We start from the raw sequence: 19190 nt of genomic DNA, 5'->3' as shown, positions 1-19190 counted from the left end.
CTCTGAGTGTTTAGATAGTTCATTTTATTCTAAGTTATCTCAGTGGGTCTCAAACAAATATGTGTTAACAAATTATGTAAACAAATATTTCCAAGGCACTCCTTTATAATTATTAGGATAAATAAAAACAGGTTTGAAATCATTCCAATGTATACTATCGGACACTAAACCAAAAATATCGTTTAAAGTTGGAGAGATACAAAAATATGCATAAATAAATAAATGTTAACTAGGTCAAATAAGATATAAATGAACAACAAAAATAAAATAAGTTACATTTATTTGTTATTGGCTATGGTAGGTTATTGGTTATGTTCACATACTTATTTGATTATTAAAATGTAAACCGATCTTTTTCATACGGGTGTTTTAGAGTTGTACCCCCTAGATCAGGTCTCTAGTAAGTGTGTGCTCAAAGAGCACCAGATTGAAGCATTTTACTTTAAAATGTTCAAAACAATCTTCCCGGGGGGGCATACCCCCGGACCTCCCTAGAGGAGGTGATGTCCACCCCCCAATGTTCATACAATACTGAATACATTTGAAGCCATTTTGACGTATATTACCTATGTCAATAAGTTTCTGTTTTTGTAGTGTATTTATCTTTTGTAGAGATTTTTCATTTAATCTTTATATATAAAACCTCACCTAGGGCATCAAATTGTCTAGAACCGGCCCTGGTACTAGGCCTCAAGAGCCTTTCTTGTGCTGGCAGACACATAGAAACAAATTGGCGGGGCGGAATTCGCACGCACTAAAAATTCCACGAGCTCCGCGCTCACATTATGCTGGGCCCACGTGCCTTAGCACCGCTGCTATGACTCCATCCTAGGGGAAACACTGAACTTACTGGGGATGGAATCCACAAAGTAGTGGAACTTCCTCTTGAAGATGTCCAGCGTGTGCTGCAGGACCTGCTGGTGGTTGGCTTTCCCCAGAGAGATGAGGCTCAGCTGCTTCTCCACAGCGCTGCGGATGGTGGGCAGCACCAGCTCTGCATCTGCACACACACAGCCCCGCATTTATGTTTTAATAGCATTCCATCAAAGCCACTCACACATTCAGATGTCACCAACAATGTGGCTCACACATTTGAATAAACCGGGCCGTTTTGTCTGATCTTATGTCACAGGGTTGATTAGATGACTAAGGTCACACACTGCATAGGTGTCCAGAGACCATTATGCAATGTTCTAGAAATGAAGTCACAGCTACAAAGAACACATGTCAGACAATGTAGAATAATACACAAATAAATAACCTGTCTTGTAGTAGCCATGCACTAGAACAATGCCCAGGTTGGTTGGCTTCAACTTGCGTCCATTCTCTACAGTCACATAGTTCCTCTGGCAGACGTTGTTGATGTGGACAGGAATGCTGGCGTCCGTCCCTGGAGGGGGGCAGAGAGGCAAACATCTGTCAAACTCTTCATTATTGATTTGATCATCCCTTATCCGATGAAGGAAGTCATGCAGGTCCTCTTAAAGGTGTAGTGCACACAAAGGCAGGAAACAAAGGTCATCCTCAGTGAATACGGTGAAGAGTTCTTCTGCCCGAGGCACGGCAACTATTTATTTCTGCTTTCTTTTGCTTCTTCTTCTTTTGTCTCCAAATAAGACTGTTGAAGCTATATACTGCTTTATATTATTGAATAGTTTAACATTTATTTTCTTGTTGTGTGTATACTTAATGTTTTATTAAGTGTTGTTATTTCTAAGGCAAGTTTGGGCACTGGGTGATTAGAGCACCTGGTGTGATGCAGGGGCGGACTGGGGGGGAAAGTGGCCCGGGGATTAATGGACAGACAGGCCCACTTAATGCGCGGCATGTATCGGCCGGCCGGCGACGAAAGTATGTTACTTAACAAAAAACCCTATGCATTTAATGTTATTTTGGACAATTATTCATATAGTAATCACATTACCTGAGCAGCCCTTGAGTTGCCTAGAGCAAAATAGTTACGGCATATATTTAGTGATTTTAATGTTAACAGATCATTGATGCAATAACATTTGGACCCAATTTGCCTGACTTGACACATGGAATAAAACATGGGTGACGTACGAAGCATCCTCAATGTGGGTGAGACAAAGGGGGTGTGGGCAGGTGGTGGACCTCACCTCCTCTAGGGGGGTCCGGGGGCAAGCTCCCCCGGGAAGATTTTTTTTTAAATGTCGAAGTTAAATGCATCAATCTGGTCCATTTTGAGAGCAAAATTAGGGACTAAATCTATGGCAGTCAGTAGGGGCTTGGACTGTTAGCCGTAGGGTCGCCGGTTCAAGTCCCCGACCAGACCTATTTGGAGTGTGGACTTCTACTTGGAGAGGTCCCAGTTCACCTCCTGCCCTGCCGTGGTGCCCTTGAGCAAGGCACCAGACAAGGCTGTACCTTTAGTAATGAATATTACATGTTGTGAGGAAATCTTTCCACCAATAATTCCAATAAGTAATCCAAAATGTATTCACTTCAGGTTTACGAAAGTAACTGTAATCAGATTACTCGTTTTTCAAATGTAACGCGAGCTGAATACAGTTACTTGATTTTTGTATTCTGATTACGTAACGCCGTTACATGTATTCCGTTACAACCCAACCCTGGCCACTGGGCTAGGCCAGAACACTTACAAATGTGGGCCGGTAGGATTTTTTTTTTTTATAAACTTTTTTTTGGTTTTTGTTGGCCCTCCGGCCCACACACAGCACCGGCCCACCGGGGAAACTCCCGGTATTCCCAATGGCCAGTCCGCCCCTGGTGTGATGGTATATATTGGAGACAGGTGGAGGTGGGAGCAGAGCACAGCTGGTAAAGGTGGAGCTCATTTAAATGACTTTGTGTACTGCTGCTGGATATTTTAACCAATACTTCCGATATATACAGTCTGTTATATATCAATGTTTTTATTAGTTAATTTATATTTTGTATAAGCTCATACTCTGAATCAAATAACTACAGCTGTTAGATACATGTAGTGGAGAAAAGTAACAATATTGGCTTTATTGGAAGTAGAGAATAGCTTGCAATGAAAATAGCCAGCTAAAATACAAGTACCTCAGGACAGTACTTGAGGACAGGCTTAGTTTGTGGCTCAGCTTGCAGGCTGATTAAATTAAGTTAACTTCTTTGTTTTGGATTGTTGCAATAACTATAACTACACATACATTTGGTATAAGGCAACATTTGTCCACTACAATGTTGATAAGAGTAAGAAAAATATTCCTTTAATGTATACCTTAAATAAATTAGCTTGTTCTGTGGCCCTGAATTAGCAAAACAAATCAATTGATTAAAGCCGACTTATTTTAACTTAATTTCTTGAGTGTCTGCAGTGAGTGCTCACGCATAAACCCCAGATGAATGGAGCATGTAGTTACACTGTGACATTTACTCTTAAGAATATTGAAGAAAAAAGATAACAACAATTATGTTTAACAGAAAGTGCTGAGATATACCAATGCCATGCTTCTCCATAAGTGTGATGAGTTCAGCCTCGGTCAAGTAGTCGGGGGGGCTGGTCTGTTTTTCCACCAGCTTGATCTCGTCTACTGTGAAAGTGTCCCCGCGCTCACAGGCTGGCAGGGCCTCCTCCAGGGGGATGCCCTGCCACGGCATCACAGCGGTGTAACCTGGGAGGAGATCAGCATTACTACCACGTGTGCAGAAATCCATCTCCGAGTTCATCTGCCACATTCCATCTTCCTTCTCAGTAACTACAACACTGTTTAAACCAGTGATCAGGTTTCACAATTTACACTTAAGTCAATCTTCACCAGTTAAGGCATGAATTGGTTGCCAACAGACATCTTGGGCCATGTCCAGTCAACTATGTAAACAGGAAGTCACGATAGCACAACCTCTCATGGGGAGATCAGAGTGTCTCAGTGGGATTGGTAAGCAGTTTAAAATGAGAAGGAGAAACTTCACTCCAATCCTTTATTTACAATGTATGTGTACATCGTTTAAATTAACTCAAGGTCACCTGTGAAACTTTTAAAGACACCCAAGGTCTGACTTCTACTACAAATGCTTTCTGTTGTTTGGAGGCAGAAGTGTGCACTCCAGAAACAAGCAATGAGCGAGGCACTGACTTTACCTGCTGAGATCAGAGTCTTGCCACTGCACGAGAAGGCCTCCGAGCCGATGGTAAAGTCGATGGTGGTCTGAAGGTACGTGCAGTCCTGACTGACAGTAGCGATGAAATGCCGTGTGATGTAATCGTACAGCCGCCAGCCATCACTTCCTGTGGAATAGCAGAAGAGACAGAACCTGGGTAAGAGTCTGAACCGATGGGGGTCAGGGGTCGTGTCCGATAATGCCTGAAGGACAAACAGCAACACTTGAACACAGAGTGAAAGGTTTCCGGGGGGGGATCCAACACTGGCTGAAATATGACTGCTGTGGCCATGACATTTAATATATATATATATATATATTTAACATACATTTTACTTTCACAACTGACATACAAGGCTCACTCACCCAGCTCCCCTTCGGAGGCAGCGCGCATGGGGGTGATGGGGGGGTGGTCTCCAACATCACTTCCTTTCCTGGGACGGTTCAGTCCAGTTGAAAGCAGAGCCTTCACCTGAAGGAGCGGCAACACGTTTGTGTAGAAATCTGCATGTATGCACACCTTTAGGCTTCATGTCCAGGCTCCTCCCACAGGCCATACCCCTGCGAACCGCCTGAGCTCCGCCAAGTGCCTCCATAATCATCGGTTTGCTTCTTAACATTTATTTATCTTAATAGTTATCACTACAATAAACAGTATTTTATTTCATTGTTCTCGTTTATATCATGTTATATGTGCATGTATGTAGACTCCTGCATTACTTGGTCACATCCTCTGCACTATTTAAACTTATTGTATTTATTTACATGTACAGTTTATAGTAACTTAATCTGCATTTCTTGATCATTTGTCTCCCAACATAATCGATACTGTTATTCTCCTCTATTCTACTCGGTTTCTTCTGGCACTATTTTATTTTAAACTGTGTTTTAATGTTTTATATGTATTATGTTGCCGTGTTGGAGGAGCTTGGACTCTGCGTGGCCCTACACTGGAGCTACTGAATCTTTCAACAGCCTACCTAGGAATACAAATACAAACGAGTTAGCTGAAGGTACGAGTCCTCACTGCTGCTCACCTCCTCCGCCCAGTATGGATTGCTGCTCTGCTGCTTCAGCGCGCCCTTCAGGTCAAAGTGCTCTGGGTAGTGGGTGGTCTCAGTGCGGGGGTAGCTGATGTAGCCCTGTATGTACAGACGCTCTGCGATCTGCATCGTATGCTGGGGACTCATGCCTGAGACATCAAAACATATCACATTAGCTTCTCTTCTCTTCTTCTCGCTGAGTGCCAGTCTCCTTCAGAATGCTGGTGCACTTGTATCTTGCCATCAAGACAATTGTTTCTTATACTAAAAGTTTTAAAAACTATTTAAATATAACATTTTCCAGTAACACTTTATATTAAGGTACACAAATTAACCATCAACTAGTTGTTCATTAACATGCATATTAGCAGTATAGTGGCTCTTTATTAGTCGTTATAAAACACTTATTAATGCCTTATTCTGCGTGACCATATTCTAAGTAATAAGCCATTAGTTGAGAGCTTTTCCTCAATAACCCTCTAATTAGTGCTGATTTGTTGCAAGTAAGGAAGTAGTTGTACGTGAGTCTTAGATATAGACATTTTATTTATTGGGATAAGCCCCTTGAGATGCACCATCTCCTTTTCAAGGGGGTCCCGAATCTTAATATGCTCTGCTCAATATGGGCGTGATAAGGCAGTAGTAGCGCAAGAATAGTAATTCTCCCATAATAACACTTAACAAATATGATCTATTCTTATGTAACAGGACATGAAACTTTAAGTGTTAATTGTGTCGAAATAACTCAAAATGAGGTATTTGCGTTTGAATGTCAGTGGACTGCAAATAAGTAAACAAAGGAGCATGGCTGCTCATTCCCTGGCTCTCAAAAGAGTGTGGCTGCTTCATCTCTGTTCACACGGAGACAGGACAACACAGAGAACAGTACACCTAGTGTGTAAGTACATACAAGCAGGTCCCACACTATGATCACAAATACATAAACTCTGTTCAAAATCCGTTTGTATTAAAAAGTAGAGGCTGCGTGTGTTCTCAGCCTTGGAGAGACTTGCCATGTGTCTGAGGCTGCGGCCCCACGAGGACGAAAACGGCTAAACGCATAGGATTAACGCAAACGCAATCGCAAACGGCTTCCGTCCACATGCAATAATTATCCGGATAGTGTCTGCCCACACGAGACCGCTCTGTTTAGCTCCAACCGCTGGAGAAGCTGCAGTACATATGCAGGAGCCTGTAGGTGGCGCTGTAACTTCCTCCACAAAAGCAGCGAAGAAGCATGGTTGTCATGGTTGCCCTTCTGTTTATTCTCCGCGGTGGGGGCCGAGGGAACCGGGCAGAGTTTTTTGCCAGTCAGCGTGTATTAAAGTTTAAATCTTCCGGACAAAATTATAAAAGTGCCGGTCAAAGGTCTTCTTTATTTATTGAGCTTTAAAACAAATGAATAACGACTCTATATAATATAATGATAAAATACACGGAGCCTCTCTTTTTCCTCCCTCTCTTCAGACAGCGTCAGTGTCTGTCTCATGCAGCAGCTCATCCAGTAATCAGTGACCCGGCCGACAGTAAAAATAAACATATTTATAACTAGTTTAGGGAGTTTGAGAGGTAATTAAAATAGCTAAGGGTGATGATCTGACTTGAAGTGTGTGTTCTGCTGCAGCGGGAGGAGCTGCAGGTGAGCAGAGCTGCGTGTCTCCGTCCTGTCAGATTAGACTTCACTCGCGAGAGAAAGATAAATAATCTGAATTCAGGGTGCAGTTTACTTTGACGCGGGGTGAGCAGCAGAGGTGGGGAGAGGCGGGGCTATTGCCTCATCATTATTGCTGTAGATGTTGCACAAACAACTGTAGCATGGTCAATAGCGTCCGGAGCACGATAGCAACTCTGCGATCCGCCATTGTTGTTGTTGTTGTTGGTGGCGAAACACTTCAGCACTGGCGCGAGGTAAGCGGAGGTGAGCAGAAGAGGTGGGGAGAGGCGGGGCTATTGCACAATCACTATCAGTGATCTGAAAATGTCCGTATAGGGCGCACACACGGAGCCGTTGGACCCCCCAGAGAGTGGCGTATGCATTTCTATCCACCTTGGGACCCGTTGTCGTTTCCTCAGTCGTTTAGTGCCATATCCGGTCTTCCTCGTGTGGCCGAACGGTCTATATGACACTAAACAGTAACGCAAACGACCAAATTCGTCCTCGTGGGGCCGCAGCCTGAACCTCTCTTCAGTGGTTCATTTATAAAACAGACATTTCAACGTGTGCCTACTTTGTTCACGTGCTGTTGAGGTTAATGTCAGTAGTTGTGTGCTTTAATGTATTTACAAAGTGTGAAGAGGAGGCAACTTTAGAATAGGAAACCTGTTCAGGTCAATTACGGCCCGTCCACACAGCGGCGTGCGTTGCCGCTTCACCATTCACTTTGAATGGGGTGATGTCACTTTTCGCCGAACTGCATTGTGGGAAGCGACGCGGAGCTTTGCTGCCGTGGCTCGCTGCAAAAGTTGAGCAATGTTCAATCTTTCAGACCAAAGCTCACGTACAACTACTTCCTTACTTGCAACAAATCAGCACTAATTAGAGGGTTATTGAGGAAAAGCTCTTAACTAATGGCTTATTACTTATAGAATATGGTCGTGCAGAATAAGGCATTAATAAGTGTTTTATAACGACTAATAAAGAGCCAATATACTGCTAATATGCATGTTAATTAACAACTAGTTGATGGTTAATTTGTGTACCTTAATATATAGTGTTACCCAATTTCCTTATCCAAGAAGATTATGGCATATGTGAGTTCTTTGTGTTCAAGTTCTGAGTTAATCCTCCCATTTTTCCATCAGCTTTTATTGAAAATAAACCTAAAAGGGCATCTCCTATATTCCACGCGCAAGGATAACACCTAAATATTGAATACCCCATATGTTTAGTGATATAGTGAACACAATGATGTGTAAATAATAGATTTCATGGGAAGATTAACTCAGTAAATCAGTTAAATAAGATACTGTATTTACCCGCCTAAAGTAGTAGTATCATTTGATTTATATTGGGTACTGTATATGAAAATGCAAATCCAACTGTTCCGATTGCATTAAAAGGTTTAAAAAAGGAATTAAATCTTATGCAGTGATTTTTATAGAATAACAATTTTACTAATATTACATTTAAGAATATTCTGCCTTGCTTACAGTTGTGTGTTGTAACGCATGTATCAAGATATGTATTGTGATCCCAAATTCTTGCAAATACAGAGCCATTCTACATATTTTTCCCGAATTTTGAATAGAAAGTCCTACTATTTTGAAGAAAGATTAATATTCTATATTATTACTCATTACTAAAAAACAAACCAACAATAATTAGTCATCTTCCTCTGTGCAATAGAGTTACATTTCTGTTGAAAAGCGATTCCCACCAATGAGCATACCTAAGGAGGAGCTGGCCACTTTCAGCATCTCCACTGTGTTCAGGGCCTGGGGCCTCTGCTTCGCCTTCTCCTTCTTACTCACCGACTCCACCTGTATGCAGAGGGGCATTAGGGGCACATCAGGGATCCACTAAGTTCAGCTCCAATTCTGGCTGACCTCGAAGAATCCATAAGGGGAAATAATCAAGCACTGCAGATTATCTTGTGAAGTTGGGCCAGTTGAAGTTTCCCTGAAATGTGTTGATTTCCAATACAGGAACAATATACTATTAAAATGTCCTAATGCCAAGTTCACAATTACAGAGCCCCTAAAGGTTCAAGGGGAAAAAAAGTATCTTATGCGCACGGTAGGGCTGCTCAATTAATTCTATTTGAACCGCAATTACGATTTTGGCTTGCAACGATTATGAAAACATAATCGAAATAAAACGATTATTTATTTTATTATATTAATTTCTTATTATTTTTTGTATTGGTTTTTCAGTTGAATTATACTTAAAGTTCAGGGTAATAAACTGTTAAAAACATACTGTTCACATTTTGTATCAATAAATGGATGTTTTCAAAGTAAATGGATAATCGTTTTTAATAATCGTGATATCAATTATTGACCCAAATAATCGGGATTAGGATTTTTGCCATAATCGAGCAGCCCTAGCTCACGGTATACTTTCTCGTGCGCACAAGATACTTTCTTATGGTTAGACACATCGAACTGCCCAATTATTACGCTATATTATTAGTTGTATGAAGAAGATGTCCGGTCGTCCGGGTGTGTGCGTGCGTGTGCGTGTGTGTGTGGGCATTTGTTTTCAGAAGATATTATGATAGTGTTGTTCGTTCCGGTGCACTCAGACAGGACGAAGCACTACATCGAGATTAAGATTAAACAAACTTCTTTCACTTGGGAATACACAAATGCCGGTGTCACACACACACACACACACACACACACACACACACACACACACACACACACACACACACACACACACACACACACACACACACACACACACACACACACACACACACACACACACACACACACACACACACACACACACACACACACACACACACACACACACACACACACACACACACACACACACACACACACACACACACACACACACACACACACACACACACACACACACACACACACACACACACACACACACACACACACACACACACACACACACACACACACACACACACACACACACACACACACACCCCCCCCCCCGGTGACCGGACATCTCCTTCATAAAAAGAGTAATAGGGGGCATAATCGGGCAGTTCGCTGTGTGTGTTGTGTGTGTGTGTGTGTTGTGTGTGTGGTTATAAACATAGCAGCCTCGATCTCTATGCAGCTGTTCTGAAGGTAAACACAGTGAAGGCGGTGCGTAAAAGACACAGCTCTCTGCGCGCAGATACATGAATTCATAGATCAAGGCAGACTGGTTTCGACCCTCCTGTTTTGCGAATTCGGTGCTTAAACAAATAGCTCTACACCTCTGGCCGAAATGTCCCTAAAATGAAGTCCGAGTTTGAAATATATCTCAAATGTATGCACTGCCATTTCCCCACATAAACATAACAGTCTGCAATGAAACGGTTGTCTCCTGTGCGCTCCTCTTCCTACTTAGCGCACCGGTAACTTTCTCATGCGAAAGAGAAAGTATATCCTGCGCAAGAGATACTTTTTTTTTTCCTAGAACCTTTAGGGCAGGGGTGTCAAACTCAATTTTATCGCGGGCCACATCAGCATTATGGTTGCATTCAAAGGGCCGGTTGTAACTTTAAGACTATATAAAAATACATATATAAATATATCATATATATAAAATAATGTATTATATTACATCATTGCCTATGCATTGGATTATCATCGGATAGGGTAATAACTTCATAATTAACTACGTCTGAAAGCAGAAGTATAGGGCAAGTCTCTTCAGTGCGTATGTCCCAAAATGATTTAAAAAGAAAAGCCAAATTCTGGAGAAAAAGAAATAGAAGTGACATTTTGAAATAAAAATCTAATTCTGAGAAAAAGGAATTCTATGAAAAAATGCATATTTTGAAGAAAAAAGGCAAATTCTGAGAAAAAAGTCATATTTGAGATGCATTGTGGGACATGTAGTTTATGGGCAACGTGCTTCTGTAGCATGTAACCGTATAATAAACATATTATATTCTTTGCAAACTCTTGTGGGGCCACATAAAATGAAGTCGCGGGCCGAATGTGGCCCCCGGGCTTGAGTTTGACACCCATGCTTTCGGGGATGCGTACACAATAAACAACTTTCAAGTCTTTAAAAAGCAATAGTGTTGAAGACTATAAAAGATGATACTGCATGCATCCAGCTTCTTAACGGCTTACATCATATTTTTTACAAGACTTTAGATAAATAATTAACTTTCTCCTACCTGAGCCACCCGGGATGTCTTAGCCAGGTTGACGAACATCTGACCCACCTCCCTGTCGAAGACCCTGACCCTGCTCCAGTCCAATGTCAGAGGGCTGTCCTTTCCTTTGAACACCTGACAGAAACACAGCGTGCCTGTCAGTATAGCGGAGGAGGACGAGGCTGATGCCGCTGTGTAATGCGGGGAAATCTGAACTTTACCTTTGCCTGAATGACCCAGTAAGTCTCTGGTTTAAAAGACTGGATCTTATCATGGCGTTCCACGCAGAAGCCCAGTGTTGGGGTCTGGCATGGTCCAAATGAAATCAAGGTGGAGTCCAGATTGCCGTACTTACCCTGGAAATACTTGGTCTGGAACCTGCAAAATATTCAACCAACAAAGGACAGGCTTAGATTACTTTTGATATTACCTAAGATCATAAACAAACTCTTGGAAGAACACTATGGATCAACCGAAATATCAGAATCTAAATCCGATTACATTTTTATTATCATTTCCTTTAAATCTGTTTTTAGACTACATAAAACTATAGTTTAGTGGTTCTCAACTGGTCAGGCCTCGGGACCCACTTTTTCCTTTGTCAATAAATCGCGACCCGAAGTTTTTAACTACTCAAATCTATTCAACAAGAAATCGTGCTGTAGCTAATATATATACGCTTTTCAGCATACATTATTAATTAAAGTGAAGTACAGTGCATATATTAGGGATGTAACGATATATCGAATATCGCGGTAAATAAATGTCTCAATACCGTCGTGAGACTGACTAAATATACCGCAATTTTTTTAAATCCTTTATTTAACCAGGTGGTCCCATTGAGATCATCGATCTCTTTTTCAAGGGAGACCTGTCCAACACGGCAGCAAGTAGGTTACAACATGAACATAAAACAACAGATAACACAAAAGGACATAGTATTTACAGGGCTACATGTACACACCTAGAGACATTGACAAGTACCAACAGTATATTTATATCTCGCCCGGTCAATAAGCCTCACCTTCTTGGCAAAAACTGTTTTGTTTTTGAAGTGGTGGAGAGACAATGCACAGTTTTACCCACTGCTGTCACCCACGGACAAAGCATATCTGTCTGTCCCAGCAACATCAGTACCAAGCAATAGAGTTTGTTCCACAGCAGGGGATATTGTAAACGCCCAAACATCCCAGCTTCTACCTGGAAATGTGGACGTGCTCATATTCCTAAAAGATAACCTTGATGATGCCGAGTGAGTGAGTGAGTGAGTTAGAGTTGAGTTACTTGAAAAACTGAAAAAAAATAAGTGAAACTTGATTTATTCTATTGCAGGGTCTGATTATTATATTGTTGACACTTTAAAATACTACTATCTACTAAAATGCTGTACAAATCAGATTAATTATTTAATAAAGACATTTTTTTTTCAATATCACGATAAATATCGTACCGTGGAATTTTTAATCGCGATATTATCGTACCGTGAGTTTTTGGTATCGTTACATCCCTAGCATATATCCCGTATATCCCTTCACAGAACTAAAGTATGCTTTTAAAAAGGTTTAATGAGATGATGGAATCAAAGCTGAACTGTATAACATAAAAAGGCCCACATGCTGAAAACCCCACTCCAGCAGGGGGGTCTGAGGGGATTGTCCCCCAGGAGATTTTTAGAAATACTAACATACAGGGTTCTTACACCTTTTCCAAAGTCAAATTCAAGCACTTTTCAAGCATTTTCAAGGTGCATTTTCCAGCTTTTCAAGCATCTTACAGCTGTTGTAAATTACATATTTATATACACATACTCAAATGATTATTTCCCTACCTCACATTAAATCAGATGTTCTTTATGCTATAAACAACCACATGTGTGTTTCGTGATAGCATTCTACACGAGGATGAAAAATTAAAGAAAAGAAAACTAAGTTTAATATTTCAAAATTAGTGATCTGTACGTAGACTGGGCCTCCCATATAACCTGGCTGAGCCGATATACAACAATCAGCCAAATAACTTTTCAATACATTATTGATTAATTGTTGAGGTACTTTTAGGTTGGCAGTGAACATAAGTCAGAGGTACATGGTGTACTTCTACTTCTCTACAGTTCAGAGGTACATGGTGTACTTCTACTCCTCTACAGTTCAGAGGTACATGGTGTACTTCTACTGCACAACAGTTCAGAGGTACATGGTGTACTTCTACTCCACTACAGTTCAGAGGTACATGGTGTACTTCTACTCCACTACAATTCAGAGGTAAATGGTGTACTTCTACTGCACTACATGTATTTAACACCTTTAGTTACTTCACAGATGTGGATGAATGATGTGAAATATAACCAAGTGTTGAATCAGACTTTAGTTCCACCTGGAGTAAATCCACCAGCTACCCTGCAGTCTACAAAGCCATTCAAACTAGCTGCACCTTCATCAGCTTTGAGAACACTTTCATGATCAATCATTATAAAACATATCAGATATATTATTATGAAATGGACCAATCTGCACAACGACTACTTTTACTGTCGCTACTTTCACTATATTTAGATGAGAATACTTTTCTATTTTCACTTGAGGAACATTTTGAATGCAGGACTTTTACTGTAACAGAGTATTCCTACACTCTGGTACTTCTACTTTTACTAAGTACAATATCTGAGTACTTCTACTTTTACTCAAGTACAAGATCTGAGTACTTCTACTTTTACTCAAGTACAAGATCTGAGTACTTCTACTTTTACTCAAGAACAAGATCTGAGTACTTCTACTTTTACACAAGTACAAGATCTGAGTACTTCTACTTTTACTCAAGTACAAGATCTGAGTACTTCTACTTTTACACAAGTACAAGATCTGAGTACTTCTACTTTTACTCAAACAATATCTGAGTATTCCTACTTTTACTCAAGTACAACATCTGAGTACTTATTCCACCTCTGGTAGTGTATTAGCCTGAATTGTAGCCACAAAATCACGCAGAGCTGCATAAAAATAGCCTCACAAAGTGGAAAATAATATTTACAAATGTGTACAATGATTTGTAGGTAATGCTGACTACTCAAGACTCCTGACTTATACATCTTCAAAGGAAGACTGTGTTCATTCTACAATTACATGGGATTAAAGCTAAATGTAGTTTTACTTGTATAATACTTCAATTTTATATAAAAGGCAGTTTGTTTTCATCTGTTTTCAAATAAACAAAGTCTTGGCTTTCAGAATATTAAACTTGTTTCGGCAAATTCAGATGATAAATACAACTTTGAAGCTTCGGCATAATTACAAGCGGAGAACGGACTAATTTAACGTCACAGCAGGCATAACAACAGCCGGTGTTTCTTGTGAGTGTTTCCCCGGTACAAAAACGCAAAAATACACAAACACACTCGCGAGCTTCCCCGAGACCAGTAATACAAACGAAAATGTGTCTTCGGGTCAATGCGACTGATTTCGATAGAGCAAGCCACATTTGGTTTAGGCACGAAACATACTACCAGTAGAAATACATTGCTTTCAAAATCGCTCTGTGTCGAATCAATAGATTATATTTCATGACTATAACATGAAATGCCGTGAGAGCTTCATCCTCTGAACACCACACGATGCGACTGTAACGCACATAACATAGGTACGTTCCTCTGAAATGATTGTCCCCTGCAATTATTATTATCCCTTAATCGAGTTTGCTATTCAGCTCGCTAACGTTAGCTTAAACAAACGTAACATGCAACGTTAGCCTAATCTAAAATGCTCTTCTACGGCGTACCTTTCATGTGGCTCGTCAGCGCAGACTCTCGCATCGTTATGTTGCACACTTTGCAGGAGGCTACTCGTGGGCTTGACCCTACATATAAACTACGCATTCTGGCACACTGAGAAGAAAATAAATAAATGTATTACTACGCAACATATTAATAATATGTTATGCCATTGTTTGTTTTTCACTTTGTGCTGACAGCTGAACTTGCTGCTCCACACAGAGAGAAGAGCAAAGAGGAGAGAGTCTGTGTGACTTACTTTAAATTGTGGCAAGGCAAGTTTATTTATATAGCACTTTTCAACACAAGGCAATTCAAAGTGCTTTACAAAAAATTAAAGACATTAAGAAAATGGCATTTAAAATCAGTCATTAAAAAGAAAAGCTAATAAAATAAACATTAAAATAAAAAATACATGGATAAAAGTTACAGTGCAGTCTAAGATATGAATAGTTCAATTAAAAGCAGCAACAAAGAGAAAAGTCTTCAGCCTGGATTTAAAAGTAGTCAGAGTTGCAGCGGACCTGCAGGGTTCTGGGAGTTTGTTCCAGATATTTGGAGCATAATAACTGAACGCTGCTTTACCATGTTTAGTTCTGACTCTGGGGACAGAAAGCTGACCAGTCCCTGAAGACCTGAGAGATCTGGATGGTTCATAATTTAGCAGGAGGTCAGTAATGTATTTAACCATTCAGTGCTTTATAAACCAGCAGCAGTATTTAGAAATCTATTCTTTGACACACAGGAAGCCAGTGTAAAGACTTCAGAACTGGAGTGATGTGATCCACTTTCTTAGTTAGTGAGGACTCGAGCAGCGGCGTTCTGAATCAGCTGCAGCTTTCTAATAGATTTGTTAGTGAGACCTGTGAAGACACCATTGCAGTAGTCCAGTCTACTGAAGATAAAAGCATGGACAAGTTTTTCCAAATCCTGCTGTGACATTAGTCTTTTAATCCTAGATATATTCTTTAGGTGATAGTATACTGATTTAGTAACTGCTTTAATGTGACCGTTGAAACTCAGGTCAGAGTCCATGACTACACCTAGATTTCTGGCTTTATCTGTTGTTTTGAACATTGCAGGCTGAAGCTCAGCGCTAACTTTTATACGTTCTGCCTTGGCTCCAAAAACCATTACCTCAGTTTTATCTTTGTTTAATTGGAGAAAGTTCTGACACATCCAGTCATTGATTTGTTCAATGCACGTACTCAGTGTTTGAATTGGAGCATAGAGTCCTGGTGAAATTGTTACGTACATTTGTGTGTCATCCGCACAGCTATGGTAACTTATTTTGTTGTTCTTCATCATCTGAGCCAGTGGTAGCATGTAGACGTTAAAGAGAAGAGGCCCCAAGATGGAGCCTTGAGGTACCCCACATGTCATATTTGTCAACTCAGATGTGTATTTACCTATAGAAACAAAGTTGTTTCTGTCCTTTAAGTAGGATTCAAACCAATTTAGAACTGTTTCCGAAAGTCCCACCCAGTTTTCCAGTCGGTCCAGTAATATGTTGTGGTCAACAGTGTCAAACTCAGCACTGAGATCTAATAATACTAACACTGAAGTTCTGCCACTGTCTGTGTTTAAGTGGATGTCATTAAAGACCTTTACAAGAGCAGTCTCAGTGCTGTGGTTTGGACGAAAGCCTGACTGGAACACATCAAAACAGTTATTTAAATGCAAGAAATTACTCAACTGTTGAAAAACAACTTTTTCAATGATTTTACCTAGAAATGGAAGGTTTGATATGGGCCTGTAATTGTTCATTACTGAAGCATCTAGATCAGGGATGGGCAACTTTGATGGCGGTGGGGGCCACATAATTGATATACTGGCCACCAGGGGGCCGCAGATTCACTTGGAACACACAAAAATTCCATGTGTTGTATGTAATTATTAACAAATATACTAAGTCTGACATCTTCATTGACATTTTACAATCAAAGGGAACATCCCCAATAAATGGGAACATCCTCTAATAAACTCACTAAACAAATATCAGTTCACAGAAATGTTATTTCATTTGTACAAGTGGCATGTTTGTATTGAACAGGTTATTAAACAGTGGAATAAAGCTATTTTAAACTATTGGAAAGCACGGAAATTGTGTGTATTGAGATTAACCCAGACATTAGTTGTCTAACTAATGCAAAGTGCAAAGTGCAAAGTGCACCTGAAGATTTGTTTTTCGCCACCTGCGTTCAGCTTTTCGACATTCTCTTTTTTCTGCTCTCACGGTCATGGCCTTTCTCCATGGAGATATTTTCTTCCCAGACACTTCCTTTACCTTAATTGGAGCAATGGCATCTATACAATTTTTAATTTTTGAATTAAAATGATCTACTAGCTCATTTACTGAGATGTTAGCAGGGGCAAGTGTGGAGGAAAAATTCTGAGTAAACATTTTCCTAGTATTTTCAGTTAAATATCGCTTTGTGGTTACCTCTTTTTGAACATTTGTGTGAACAGAAATAGAGCTCTCAAAGAAAACACAGGAATGATCAGAGAGTGCAACATCAGTCACCTCAACCTTAGAGATATTCAGACCCTTTGAGATAATTAAGTCCAGAGTGTGCCCCTTATTGTGCGTGGGCTCCGTCACATGCTGAGTCAGTCCATAGCTATCAAGAACACAAAACAGTTCTTTAGCCCCTCTGTCCTGGGGGTTGTCAACATGGATGTTAAAATCACCAACAATGACTAGACGGTCAAAGTCAATACACACACTATAGACAGCAGTTCAGTAAAGTCATCAAAAAAGCTTGCACAGTATTTGGGTGGTCTATAGATATTTAGGAACAGAGCTCGAGAGGAGCATTTCAGCTGAAGGGCCACATATTCAAAAGAATCAAAGTTTCCATACGATGTCTTCCTGCATTGAAGGGAATCATTGAACAGAATAGCAACTCCACCCCCTTTCTTATGCATTCTTTCCTGACTCATAAAACTAAAGTTGCGAGTGGTTGATTCGATAAGTACAGCTGCACTGTTATTTTGTTCAATCCAAGTTTCTGTTAAAAACATAAAATCGAGATTGTGCTCAGTGATAGAATCATTGATTAAAAAAGTTTTTCCTGCCAAAGACCTGACATTTAATAAAGCTAGTTTAAGTTTATTAAACACACTATCAGTCATGTTTTTTGTAACAAGCTGTGGCTGACATGGAATCATTGCTAAATTAGATAAACTCACACAAACGTTTGAGCGCTTCCTGTTTCTAAAATGATTCACCGCTCTTAATCTATTACCTATCAACACAGATATCGGCAAAGCTACTGGCTTGTAAGGGTAGATAGCTCCCATTGTTCTGTGACCTGTCAATCATCAAACCGGGGGTCATATTTCATTATGTGTTCATTTGTATCTGAAGTTGTACCCATGGATGTATAAAGAGTAGTTCTACCGCAAAGTTATTCTCCGTGGGGACTTCCGGCAACAATCTTGATTCTGATTGGCCAGAAGACTCGAAAAAACATCAGCAAAGATGTTTTATTGAGAAGATGATCACTACGTGACAGAAGAAGTTATTTCTTCACTCACATCTGCGACCCACTCGAAACGGGTCCGCGACCCACCAGTTGAGAACCACTGGTTTAGATTATGTCATGTAGATTATGTTTTCCCATAATGGGATGGTAGGTAATTCTAGGAAAAATTTGCTTTTATTTCTTTGATTATAAATAAAAACAAGGCATCAGAAGTATTGGGGGTGACAGGCAGCAGTGAGATGTGTGTCTGGGCAGCAGTGAGATGTGTGTGTTTGGACAGCAGTGAGATGTGTGTGTCTGGACAGCAGTGAGATGTGTGTGTCTGGACAGCAGTGAGATATGTGTGTCTGGACAGCAGTGAGTTGTGTGTGTCTGGACAGCAGTGTACCGGGTGAAGGCGCAGCCGATGCGCAGGTCCAGCTCCTGACGTGCGTCCACTGACAGGGCTTCATTGCGGTTGGGCTCTCCCAGGTGATCCATGGCATTCCAGATGTCAGTGTCCGTGATGGAGCTGAATTTGGCTCGGTAAACACTCTGCTCCCTAACTCGGTTCATCACTGGTTGGATGGCATCCAGTACCTGTAAGGCAAGAGAAACAGTGACAGAACAGTCAAAAGCTAAATAACCAACTATAGCATAGTTCAGTAACAGGCGGACCGCGGTCCGGATCCAGACCCGGACCTATAATCAGGGCTGCACATAACTTGTACACAGGTGCGCATGCGCAGCAAAAATATGAGATGCGTAACGTCACTTTTGTCACTGCGCACCTTTGCGTACCTGATGGGTCATCAAAACAAAAAACACATATTTCGTCTACACGTGTTTCTTGTCAACACTCAGTGGAGTAAACTATTAGACATGTCCAAACATTTTATTGGGTTGTTTGTTGGAGAAAAAAATCCCAAATCCTTTTTTGCGCCATTCTAGAAAGTTGTCACTCTGCAGTATGTGTGTCGCGTCAATTATGTCACTCTCC

At 40.7% G+C, this 19190-nt stretch overlaps 1 protein-coding gene across 1 annotated transcript in view; it reads right to left on the bottom strand.

Annotated features, from left to right (window-relative positions):
* top3b (DNA topoisomerase III beta) overlaps positions 1–19190 on the bottom strand; it is a 39746-nt gene that overhangs the window by 8519 nt on the left and 12037 nt on the right. Inside the window, exons 5-14 of the mRNA XM_034091762.1 lie at positions 18600–18790; positions 11182–11338; positions 10982–11095; positions 8543–8633; positions 5148–5302; positions 4477–4582; positions 4091–4237; positions 3450–3623; positions 1262–1390; positions 851–1000 (exon numbers count right to left, since the gene is read on the bottom strand). Coding sequence (XP_033947653.1) covers positions 851–1000; positions 1262–1390; positions 3450–3623; positions 4091–4237; positions 4477–4582; positions 5148–5302; positions 8543–8633; positions 10982–11095; positions 11182–11338; positions 18600–18790 — 1414 coding nt within the window. The remainder of the gene's footprint in view (positions 1–850; positions 1001–1261; positions 1391–3449; positions 3624–4090; positions 4238–4476; positions 4583–5147; positions 5303–8542; positions 8634–10981; positions 11096–11181; positions 11339–18599; positions 18791–19190) is intronic.

This window comes from Pseudochaenichthys georgianus, chromosome 9 (assembly GCF_902827115.2).
Source record: "Pseudochaenichthys georgianus chromosome 9, fPseGeo1.2, whole genome shotgun sequence".
NCBI classification, from domain to species: Eukaryota; Metazoa; Chordata; class Actinopteri; order Perciformes; family Channichthyidae; genus Pseudochaenichthys; species Pseudochaenichthys georgianus.
The sequence above is the reverse complement of the archived record's forward strand: the minus strand, read 5'-3'. Positions and strand labels throughout refer to the sequence as shown.